Genomic DNA, 12,972 nt, shown 5'->3' with positions numbered 1-12,972 from the left:
AGTTATTAATCATATCCAATGATACGCATGAAATTTCTTTTTAATCAAAAATTGACAAAAGAAACGGAGTTGGTAAAAACGAAACAAAACATGAGTTTCTGCATTAGAATTAAGTCACGTCGAAGTAAAACTACCTAATGCCATTAAATTTCAGAAATCTTTTTTTTTTAATACAAAGCTCTGTTAACATACAGTAAGTTAAACAATCTAAACTCTAAAATTACATCGAAACTGTATAGAATGATTTTTTTTTTTTAGTCACATTTTTTTCCAATGTTACTAAGCTTATCAAATACAACTGAAGTATTTTCCGGGGTAAGTGTGAAAACACATCAGAATATTTCTGTATTTAGTCAATTCAAACAGAACAAATCTGTGCCCCCTTTTACATTTTTTTTTTTTTTTTATTGAGCGATAAACGGAATTCTGTGAAAAATGTGCTAATTCAGTGGGAAATAATCTACATAAAATGTACTTTTTTTGTTCAATTACATGTAAAACGGCATAATGATAAACGAAATTTTGCTAAAATAATACAAATTTCTACATTAAATTGAGTCACGTCTATGTAATTCTACATCATATCATTTGATTGAATTTCGTTTTTGCAATACAAAAGTCTGTAAAATTACACCAAGTTAAAGGATTTAAACTGTAAAAACACCAAAAAAAATGAGTAAAATTATCCTATTTTGCCTTAAAATCACACGTTTCTGATGGCGTAGCTCAGTTTCATAACGAAAAATTTAATATCAAAATTAATGTTAGAAACCGCATTAGAATTGATGCGTTGCTGCAAATCTGTATTATTTTGTGTGTACAAATACAGTACAGATATTTTGGTTCGTTTGTTTACAGTGTAGCGCTATTAAAGGCAGCGGGAATTTCCACGTGAACTTTGCAACCAGGAGGTCATGCATGAACAATTGGTGGGAACGGTATTACAATCCCGTATTATTGGAATAATCATGAACAAACGCGTTTTTGAAGAGACATATAAAGTGCATTGTCGAATGTTGTTATACCAATCTAGGCTATCCTACCCTTGTTTAGCTGACGGACGGATGCAAGCATGCATATTATACATTTGGAAGTGGTAGGCTAGTTCGGTAGTGGGAGTATCAATTCGGAGTGTAAGCTAAAGGAGGAAGTGGTAGTGTACAGACTAGAATGGCTGTATAACTTAAAAGGAAGTCTTCCCCAACAAGGGAAAATACTTGAGATGTTGCCTTGGTGGTATTACATCATACTGAAAAGTTTTATTTTAGAGGAAAATTTGGAAGTCTAGAGGCAATTATTTGTTGCTCCTGTTCTTGTTTTAATCACTGGGGACTGGAGACGAGCGGTGCTACGTGAGCAGCCGGGTCGTACTTGGTGTAGTGTGAGTTACAGTAATCCCGCAGTTGTTTATCGCCTCTTATTTGTAGTTTAATTCCCGTCTATGTTTTGTGTTGCCCTTTTTGATAAAAAACAGAGTTGTGTTTGGAACGTTGTCTTCTACTAGCTATATTGCGTTTGCTGTTTAATATTACAATATATTTGTTTGGTTTTGAATTTATAAGGACTCTTTTTTTTTTCCTTCTTTCTCTCTGAAACTTGTCGCTCTTTCTCGAGCAAGATATCACTTGGATTAACTTTCGGAAGATTATATCGAGCAACTTGACTCAAGTACAGCTGGAGCTCGACTGTAGGTGACTTTCCTTCTCAAAACGACTGGAATTCATTTAGACACATGGCGGGAGAAGATACGACAGAGCTTCTTGTGCTCTTCAAAGAAATAGACGAAATGTTTGAGCATTTTGCAACATGCTCGGATGTGGTAACAGTTGACTGTACTTCGTATCTTCGGAAACTGGATTCGCTTACAATGAAATTGAAGGAGTGGGATCTTTCAGATGACGTGACTAATTATTTGACGGATATTCGCGATTTTACTATAATTTTTAAGAAATGCTGGAATGCTCTCGTGGAAGAGGGATTCCCGACACAATCAGCTCCAGATGAAAATGCTGCGCAAGGAAAGCAAGCCAGTGCTGGAGAAAACATAGAAGGGGGTGACAAGGTGAAGATAAATGAGGAAAATAGATGTAGAGGAACGGAAGATGACGAAAGGACAAAAGAAATGATAGACGGGAATAAATGCGAAGAAAGAGAAGAAAAAGATGACGTGCCAAAGAGTGACACGAGTGAACTTGTCATGGGCATGGCCAGATCTTCTGAGACAATGCTTCCTGCTAGTGCTCCATCTAATCTGTCCCTGGACTTTCTATCCATCTTGTTGACCTGTTGTGTGAATTTAACTGACTATTCCGCAAATTTCTGCAGACGCTTCGAAGACAGTGGCTGTCTGAAGTTTCTTTTCTCTGTCCTGACACCGAAAAACTTGGAAAACAAACTCGTATCATCAGTGATCACGATCATATACAACTGCTGCTGGAGGGTCCCTGAGGTCTCTGCCTGCTGCGTAGACATCATTGAGCCGCTACAGACATTCACGGAGTCCCCTAACCCAGAGATCCAAGCAGAGTCCTTTCTATCCCTCGCTTACATAGTGAAAGAGTCCGAAACACACCGCATCGCCCTAAACCGATCCTGCGTCCAGTTCTTGCTGAAAGTCCTCGCCGACTGCCTGAACGATCTCGGGCATCTCGGCTACTCGCTTCTCGAGATCGCCATGGGCATCAACCAACTGGCCATCAACGACAACAACAAGCGCGTGATCGTTGATCTCGGAGGTCACGTGCTCCTGGAGCGACTCCTCGACGAAGAGAGTTCGTCTGAGGATGAAAAAATGTTTGCAGCGAGGGCGATATGGCGACTGTCGTTTGTTGAAGCCAACAGGGCCTTAATGACACACACTCAAAGTCTCTGTGACGGTAAGTGGCATGTCTCAACGTTTAATCCGCTGTCTCCAAAATACAGTAATCAAACCTCAAATACAAACTTTTAACCAGACTATGTGGATTAACTTCTTTCAGGGCATGGGTACTGAAATGAAGCCTCAGGTGTCATCGGAGGCATGTCAATGTACAGCAGCTGTCTGGATGTCTGCACTCATCCGTCTGTTTGTCCTTTCGTCCGTCTGTAATCGATTTTGTGGACGACATAAGTTTAAAAGCCATTGAGATATCCAAATGAAAGTAAGCATGTGTGTATATGAGTCGACAAAGCTGTGCTCATCAACTTAAATTTGGCACACGCGTTCAAGGACAAAGGTCATAGGACAGAGAACAAGTTCAACTTCTAAAATTTCACTGATTTTCCCATGTCTCTGAAGTGCACGAAGGTATGTTCGTAGAACTATAAGTGTACATTAGTACCAGGTCAATACTCGGCAGAGAAAGTTTTGAGATCCTCTGTCGATGGTCAGAGGTTAAAGGTCGATTGACAACTCTAAAAAAATGTTTTCTTTGTTTTCCTGATGCTATCTTAGTGCACGAATCTGACATGTTTCGCCTTGCACTGATTCTCATATAGAGTTTTTTGGTCATAGGGCCAGCCGTCAAAATTGTAACGTCAGGTGAAACTACTAGTTGATTATACTGATTGACATTTCTACATTGGTTGTTTCTATCCTTAACTCACATTTAGAACCTTTCATCAGCATATGGTAAATGAATGCCATAGTTTAAAAATGTCTGAAGTATTGCCATGAAAACTGTTGAATAAACAATGTATAAATAGCCTACCTGAATGTACCAAGATTCCATTACTGAGAATTTCGAGATATTATAAAAACAAACACCATAAAAAATCGTAATATTTTCAATCTTTAAGTGATGAGATCAGTGTTTGCATACGAATTGAAACGTAAACAGTCATTTCTATGATATCTGTATTTGCATCATATCGCAACCAGGGGTGTCTAAAAATGATAACCAAACATGAACTTTGGTTATACATTACCGCATGGTTATTATTTGAAAAAGTTGTGGACCACAATGGTCGACAGTGTAAAATAAGCCATTTTTGTTTATTTCGTCTTCATTTGAACGACCATTTACCAAGCAGCCAACGCTATTCGAAACAAGATTTATTTGATGTAAGAACTGATATAACAGATTTCCATCGAGAGAGCAAAATCATTCGACGCGCTCGATTTTAATGACGCAAACATACGTCACTTGGGTCACATGGGCAATTAAGGCTTGAATAGTCATCCAATCTTTCTTATACTCGCGAAGACATCAATCCGTTAAAGTCATAATTTATCATTTGCAGACTGAAACAAAAAAAATAGCATTAAATCTTCAACATAATCACAAATTTGTGAGTTAGGGCTAGAAACAACCTATGTAAAAATTTGGACCAGTATAATCTATGTTAGGTATTGTTAGATATGCAAAATGTGAACATATGATAAAAGTCATTCCAGACTAAACCGTTTACAGTTATGGTGTAATGAGAAAAAACGTAATATCTCCTTATGTTTTAGGCTTTAATGCAAAAAATTCATATGGTAGCATGTTTTGTGATACATCTGACCTACACATATGCATCAAAAGTGATATCTTGTGCTCCCAAAGGTAAACAGGACCTTAAAGAGGGGCTATACACTACAGCTGAAAGACACCTTGGAAGTCGGACTCAACTCTCAATTACTGTTTCCTTGCTCCTTAGTTTTACAAAAGATAAAGACAGAGACCACCAACGACGCTTTGCAGCAGACATGCACGGGGGCGCTATTCGTCCTTAACAACATGGAAACGAGTATCTCTGGAGATGCGCAGGAGCAGCAACCCGAGAAAGAAGAGGGGGAAATAGTGGATTTAACGATAGAGGGCGGACTCCACGTCATGATCAGTTACCAATGGGCCAGCCAGTCTATCCTACTGAAAGTGAAGGATTTCTTACAAAAAAACGGCTACAGAGTGTGGATGGATATTGATTGCATGAGTGAGTTGGATGATTGCATAAGTCAGAAAAAAAAAAATGTTACAGAGCTGAAGCCAGCATGTCGGAACGCTACTTACTAATAATTGACAATAAAGGCTTAAAAATTAATATTTCCAAGAAAAAATGTGATCAGATTCATGAAAGAAAATAGAAAAGAAAAGAAGATAATCTTGAAGGTTTCTCAATCGGTGAAAATCACATTGTACTGCATCGAATTTGGCTATCATTATGCCAGTACAAAATAGAAGAAACAAAAGATTTTCAAAACTTAATCTTCAACTGAAGTAAGTTGTGAAATCATTATCTTCTTACGAACCGGTATGATTTCTAACCTTAAGAAGGTAACTTACAGTTGCCAATGTGAGGTCTTGTCAATTTGGAGAATTCAGTCAAAAGTTACGATTTCTCTTAAAGTTTTAATTCTGCCATCGATAGATTAGAAGACGTCAAACCTTTGCTATATCCGGTATGGAAAAGCTAAAAAGGAAGCATCTAAAACAATTTAATTCAATTCAATTCAATAGTTTATTTATTTCCATCATCACAAAGAAAAGAAAAGAAAAAGTTGACATAATCCAAAGTGATACATTTTTTTTTCATTTCTCTTACACTCGTCTGATAAAGGATTTTTTTTTTCAATACAATATGAAGTATATACACGAATGATGTCGTAAAAAAGAAACAATGCACTTTGCCATGGCAACAAAAATAGTAAATAATCACAATGATGGAAAACTGTGTTCCACTAAAAAAGCCAAGCTTGTAAGACGTGGAACACTGGAACAAAACAAGAACAGCACCAATTTATTATTCCAATAAAGCATATTCATTTTAAATTCTTCTATATACTATTGTACATTTTACTCATTGATATATGATGCTGATACTATGAACTAGGATTTTAGAATGCAAACGTATAAACTATATAATATATCACATATGTGGCACAGACACTATGGGGCCAGGTGTACCAGGAAAATTGAACGGAAAGGAAGATATGCAATCGGCCACAAAAACATAACGACGACAACAACAACAATAACACAATACACAGAAATGACAGAATTTCAGGATATGCACTCAGACAGATACTGGACAACGAAGAACGAGGAAAAAGGAGCAGGGAAGAATAGAGAAGGAAAAGGAGAGGGAAAAGGAGAGGGATGGAAAAGGTCTGTGGACACACTACAAAATCTCAAGGAAAAGTGAAACATGACGGGTTTTTTCATTGAACAGAATTAACTGGTATATTTAGAAAACAAATATTTTTTTTTTTATTTTGTACTTAAATGTAATTAACTTCACAGATTCTTTTAGATCATTATCTAAACTATTCCAAAATCTGGGTCCGGTATAAACAAATGTATTTTGAGTGTGTACAGTTCTCACTAAGGGAAGATGAAATTCTTTAGATTGTCTCGTGGGATAATTATGTACGTGGCTGTTACGGTGAAATAAAGAATAAAATATTTTGGGTTGATGGTTGCAGTTGTAATTAAACATAAATTGACCAAGTTGAAACAAATACAACTCTTTTATTCTCAAAATTTTGTGTTCAAGGAAAAGCTTGTCAGTATGTGCTCGGATATGAAGGTTCAAAACGATTCTTTTGCAGAAGAAAAAGTTTATCTAACAATGTCGAATATGTATTCCCCCAAGCAAGAATTCCGTAATTCAAGTACGGCAATACCAAACTTGAATAAAGCGTAATCAAAGCCGAAGAAGGAGAATCAAAAACAAGAATCAACATAAAAAATTATTTTCACCTTTCGGGGTAATGAAGAGAACTTACGGGGTTTTTTTTTCTCTCAGAAGGATATTGTTCCTTTATGTTAATAACAAGTTGAGGGAATGTGTACCCATCATTAAAAAAAAAAGTTAAATATGTATATATACATATATATATATTTTTTTTTTTTGGGGGGGGGGATGGCAGGATATTCTCTTTCTTCTCTTCTTCTACCTGTGACGTCACAAGATGCAGTTACTTTTTCCTTCAGTGGTGGCTACACTGATAGTTCAAGTTTCAAGTTTATTTCATATTTCCACTTTCTCAGTGATGGGATTACAAAATGATTGACAATAAAACAAAAGTACAAAATATGTACAACCATATCTTATGTTTGAAAAAAAGACAATAAACATTAAACAGAAATATAAATGGTCATTATCATCTGAGGATATCACAAATCAATGTCAGAAATATGATGGGGCCTACACAAAAGCAATGATGCTTGTAAAAATTGTAGGTTCCCGAATTTATAGGCATGAAATTATATGGAGAACGGACACGTTTATCTTGACTAACTTAAATTGTACCAGTGCAAAATCAGTATTAAGAACGAACTATCGAACCACATGAATAATTTAGTATCGCTTAAACGAGACTGTACATACACTGTATTTCGCCGTGTTTACAAAAAAAAGGGGGCTAAAACGGTATCGTTAAATAACTTAGAGCTGCGGACAAAGACGAAAGACTTTGTCCGCAGCTGAAGGTAAATAGAGATAAGGAAGAAGTAATATCTTAAGGGAGGTCATTCCAGTATCTGGGTCCAGTAAACATTAATTGTTTTCTTTGCAAAAATAGTGCGAGTACGGGGAAGGGGATAAGCGTCACTCTAACGAGTGGGGTAGCAATGAATAGAGCGATTTCTTTGGAACATGTGGATATAAAAACAGATTTGATTCATTAGTTGTTAGTTTATGCATGAAAATTCCAAGATTGTAATAAAATAGGTCTGGAATTTTTAGAAGTCTGTTTTAATGAAAAAAACAGTTGGTATGAGCAAAATATCCGGAGTGGTTCAAATTCTTATTGCACGCTTTTGAATACGAAGAAGTGAATCTAACAGTAGAGTAATTGAATTTCCACACGCCAAAATTCCGTAGTTAAAGTGTGGAGATATTAAAGAAGAATATATACTCTGCACAATATAGACAGGGAAAAAATGTTTCAGCTAATTTAAAATTCCAATATTTCTGGACAAAATTTTACTTTACTTTTTTACTTATCAAGGATAATTCTCGGTCAATCCAAAGCCCTAAAAACTTTGCGTTATCAACCTGCGTTAAACATTTATCATTTATTTTGATCTCATGAGGAACAACATTCAAAGAATTACTGAATACCATTTAATACGTTTTTTTTTTAAATATATTCAGGGATAATTTGTTCGCATAAATCCAGGATTGCACAGACCTAAGCTCAGTATTTATCATGTCAATCAATGTATTAGGGTCTCGATGAGAACAAAACAAACTTGTGTCATCAGCAAAACAAATAAATGATAAAATTGGCGATGATTTTTGAAGGTTGTTTATGTATACGATAAATAAAAGTGGGCCCAAGCAGGGAGCCCTGTGGGACTCCACATGAAATAAGTTTTAACTGCAAATCATAGCCGTTAATGTTAACAAATTGCTTTCTATCGGTTAAGTAACTTTTAAAACATTCGAGAGGTGTCCGGCGAATTCCATAATGACACAGTTTAGAAAATAAAATGTCGTGATCTATCGTATCGAAAGCTTTAGAAAAATCAAGAAAAACTCTAATTGTATGCTCAGAATTATCTATAGCATGAGCTACCTTGTCTATAAAAGTAAGTTAAGCATGGGTTGTGTTATAATGTTTTCTGAAACCAAACTGAGAATCTGATAAAATATTATGATTTGTGAGAAATTCCAATAATCGTGTGTAAAGTAACCTTTCAACGATTTTAGAGATTGAAGTCAATAAAGAAATTGGTCGGTAATTATTCACCAAATCTTTCTGTCCCTTCTTAAAGATAGGAAAACTTTTGCAACTTTCATTTTATTGGGAACTTTACCATTAAATAAAGTTTACGAAAATTAGTAACTATTAATAAGGATTGTTAACTTTTCCTCAAACTTTTTCTGATGCATTCTACTGATATTACTGCATACACCCAGTCTACGTATCATATTTGGGGTTCATTCCCTTTTAAAGGCGCATTCCATACAATTTTTATCATTTCACATCATGTAGTACACAAATCATTATAGCTCCATGTATAGATTCGTGGAATTTATTGTTGTCCTCGAGCAGAAAAACCAATAAACTGAAAATCTTAAACGAATTACACTGAACAGTGTTGATGACATCAGAGCCTCACATATTTCAGAAATGTAGCAGTGTAATTCCATTACAATACCGTTTGCTCAACAAGATCACCTGGGTAGAATCTAGGCATGCCTTCTTCTTTTGTTCTGCTTCCTTGAGCACCACCTCATGCATTCTTATGGTGAGGCTGCCATGTCATCATCCTTGTTCATTGCAATTTGTTATAAATTTTGAAAACATTCTCATTCCTCATCCCAATCACTATAAATTCTGCAACTCTGTACTTCGTTTAACTAATTTATAGTTGTTCAAATGTAAAAGTCTGAAAATCATTTGGAGGTCCCCTTTAAGACGTCATTAATCATTACTAATCATATTATGATTGTAACAACAGAGGGCGACATACTGGATGCTATGGCGAAAGCGGTTCAGCAATCTGCCGTCGTGCTGGTGGGCATGACCCGGAAGTACAAGGAAAGTCAAAATTGCAGAACTGGTTAGTAAATGTTTATACAGAAATACAACTTTTATACTTCAAATTACTCTTATCATACTTATACAAATTATTATATCCTTTGATTGCTATCATAATGGCATAAATCCACTTATAAAGTGAATTCCTTTCCAAACGTTCGAAATATCATGACAAAAAGACAATTGTGTCACGGTTGTCAAAGACCGTGTTGCCGCTATTTAACATGAATTGTGAAACGTGGGATTCAACTTTGCTCTCGTGTTAGCAGCACAGCGAAACAATAGGCTACTGAGAAACCATCCCGATTGAAAGTACGATATGCGATTGATGCTATATACCTACCAATTCTTAGGAAGGAATGGAATATTACCAGTGTGTGTTAAAGTAGCGAAAAGTGCTGGTAAATCACGTGTTGCCAAATGGATCGCAGTATAGGAATAAGTGACTCGTAGAGCAGTGATACAAGTAACCGCATGCTATAACTTTGGCCGTTTTTGTTCTGTAGAAGCTACGTATGCGTACACGCTGAACAAGGATATCATACCACTGAAGTTACAGGACGGATACTCCCCGGATGTCTGGTTGGGGGCGCTGTGTGGCATGAAGAAATACGTGTCGCTCTGTTCCGAGGCGGACTTGGACGAAGGTCTGCAGGAACTGGTCGCCGAGCTGGGACCGAGAGGGGAGCTCGGCCGGAGCTCGGAGGACCTCGAGAATCGTGGAGAAAACGAAATACTCGATTCCCCTTCGATTCACTCAATGGTTTCCCGTGACTCTATCGAAGGTATTGATTAAGGTTTAAAGACGAGAAATCATTTGATTAAACCGTGATGAAAAGAATCGTGAGGTTTCGTCGACACTACAATGAAACTTGGTATAAGCATTCTGATGAAGACTATCATCCTATATACATGTGTTGATAAGAATTGAAAGTGACTAATAAATTACCTTACATCGATGTTTTGTCATAATCATGACTACTTTTAAGTGTGTCATGGCTTTACTAAAATACTGATCAATTTAGAGCTTATTTACTTAGATGCAATTTCTTAATCAGTTGCAATAACAAAACTTGACTGAAGAATTTCATGAATTTGTTGATTAGAATGTACAGTGTATCACGTAAATTAATAGTGAAACTAGGTATAGGCCCTTTGAAAAATGCACATATCATTCTGACGTCTGTAAGATATGTTTTCAATGATTTAATCACATAATGATCTTTAATCCTTGAGGATACTCTGTCTTATGTGCTTTACAAATTTTCAATTATAACCCAAATATCAAGACATAATCATTATTCATTGTCACTGATATAAAAGATAAACAAGTTGATATTATGAAAAATGTTCAAGTAGGTTAGTTTCTTTGTTGTAAACTGCTGAAAACAGAAAAGAAATCCTTATTGCTTCACCCCTAGCATCCCACCAATGACATCGTAGCCCACATTCCTTGAACTGACGTACATGACGAAACAAAGCATCATTTTCACGTGACATCATTCATCCAAAGAAATAGAACTGATAGAATAGACTAATACCCCACATGGCCATTCCGCATGTGATAATCACAGGTATTAAGATACATATTAAGATACCAAATCCAGGTATTAAGATATATATTAAGATACCAAATCCTGAATTAACAAGGAAAAGTAGAAATTACGCAGTGCGTAATATATGTCCCCGCCGGAAGTAGCATTTTGTAGCAAAATGTACAATATAGGTCAAAAATCAAGGTCAAAGGTCAAAATTCTGTGTAGAAGTTATGAAGCCCTAACCTAGTGCCATCACATAAAGCAAACGGAATCGAAATCGGGTTAGAAATGGCGAAGGAGAAGCATTTTGTAGCAAAATGTACAATATAGGTCAAAATCAAGGTCAAAGGTCAAAGAAGTCAAAGGTCAAAATTCTGTGTAGAAGTTTTGAAGCCCTCACCTAGTGCCATCACATAAAGCAAACAGAATCGAAATCGGGTTAGAAATGGCGAAGGAGTAGCATTTTGTAGCAAAATGTACAATATAGGTCAAAAATCAAGGTCAAAGGTAAAAGAAGTCAAAGGTCAAAATTCTGTGTAGAAGTTTTGAAGCCCTCACCTAGTGCCATCACATAAAGCAAACAGAATCGAAATCGGGTTAGAAATGGCGAAGGAGTAGCATTTTGTAGCAAAATGTACAATATAGGTCAAAAATCAAGGTCAAAGGTAAAAGAAGTCAAAGGTCAAAATTCTGTGTAGAAGTTTTGAAGCCCTCACCTAGTGCCATAACATAAAGCAAACGGAATCGAAATCGGGTTAGAAATGGCAAAGGAGTAGCATTTTGTAGCAAAATGTACAATATAGGTCAAAATAAAGGTCAAAGGTCAAAGAAGTCAAAGGTCAAAATTCTGTGTAGAAGTTTTGAAGTCCTCACCTAGTGCCATCACATAAAGCAAACGGAATCGAAATCGGGTTAGAAATGGCGAAGGAGTAGCATTTTGTAGCAAAATGTACAATATAGGTCAAAGGTCAAGGGCAAAGGTCACAACTGAAATTCTGAGTAGAAGTTTGAAAGCTCCCATGTAGTGCTATCATATAAAGCAAACAGAATAAAAATTGGCTCATAAATGACAGAGAAGTAGCAAATTGAAGATTTTGATCACACACGGACGCACACACGGACACACGGACGGACACACACACGTACGGAGCCCGTTTCATAGTCCCCTGCTCGAACTCGTTCGGCGGGGACAATTATCAGGAGTACGTCGGGACACATTTCTCCTATCATTCTTCCAACCCCCCCCCCCCCTTTTTTTTTCTATAAAGCTACCGTCTCGTTGAACCTGGACTCTATCCCAATGCCTCTGGATACCGTTGATGGGGCGTCCACTCCGAGACAGGGCAGTGGACACAGTCATGGTTCGCGCAAACCCTCCCATCCCCAATCCGGGGTGAGTATGTGGAGCCGACAGGACACCGGAAGCTGGCTCAAGTCGATGGGGATAGACGCCACCAACGATCGTATTCGGAAACTGGATGGAACGAGACTGGTGCAAATCTTCGGCTTGCTGAACCGAGCACCCGAGTACTGCGTAACGTCACTGAATCGTGAACTGGGCATGAGCTTTTGGGACGTTTTGACCTTCGTTGACGAATTGGAAAAGATGTTCGCCTAATCATAATTATTTGCTTCCTATAATCGATAAGGCCTTTGATAAAAAGAAAATATGTTGTGTCACACTCTGCTATAATCATAGCTCTATGCTAGTATCATAATCTGCGTCTAATGATCCAACTTTGCAGGGAGAAGGAATGTTCGTGCATACATTTGCGCATCTTGTTACTTTTTATTACAATTGATTATTCGTTTTGGTGATATTATAGCAATATCAATGGCTGTGTTGTGTATGGTTGTATTTTTATAATGTTGTTGTGTTATATTACTGTGCTATAAGAGTGCCTGATCTGTATTAGGAAAGACATCCCTGAAGTTGCAATATTCTCAACGGAAATTGCACATGCGGCCCGTTTCATAGAA

General features: G+C 36.9%; 1 protein-coding gene across 1 annotated transcript; it reads left to right on the top strand.

The window, feature by feature from the left end:
- Positions 1-1,732: 1,732 nt before the first annotated feature.
- LOC139744431 (uncharacterized) lies at positions 1,733-12,700 on the top strand. Its single transcript, XM_071654870.1, has 5 exons — positions 1,733-2,876; positions 4,621-4,896; positions 9,375-9,476; positions 9,961-10,239; positions 12,261-12,700. Exons 1-5 carry the CDS (start codon positions 1,733-1,735, stop codon positions 12,608-12,610), a joined length of 2,151 nt encoding a protein of 716 aa, XP_071510971.1. The 3' UTR covers positions 12,611-12,700.
- Positions 12,701-12,972: the final 272 nt, after the last annotated feature.

Source organism: Diadema antillarum, unplaced genomic scaffold (assembly GCF_040938485.1).
Source record: "Diadema antillarum isolate AM-2024a unplaced genomic scaffold, OU_Dant_1.0 seq00001174_RagTag, whole genome shotgun sequence".
Classification (NCBI taxonomy): domain Eukaryota; kingdom Metazoa; phylum Echinodermata; class Echinoidea; order Diadematoida; family Diadematidae; genus Diadema; species Diadema antillarum.
The sequence above is the reverse complement of the archived record's forward strand: the minus strand, read 5'-3'. Positions and strand labels throughout refer to the sequence as shown.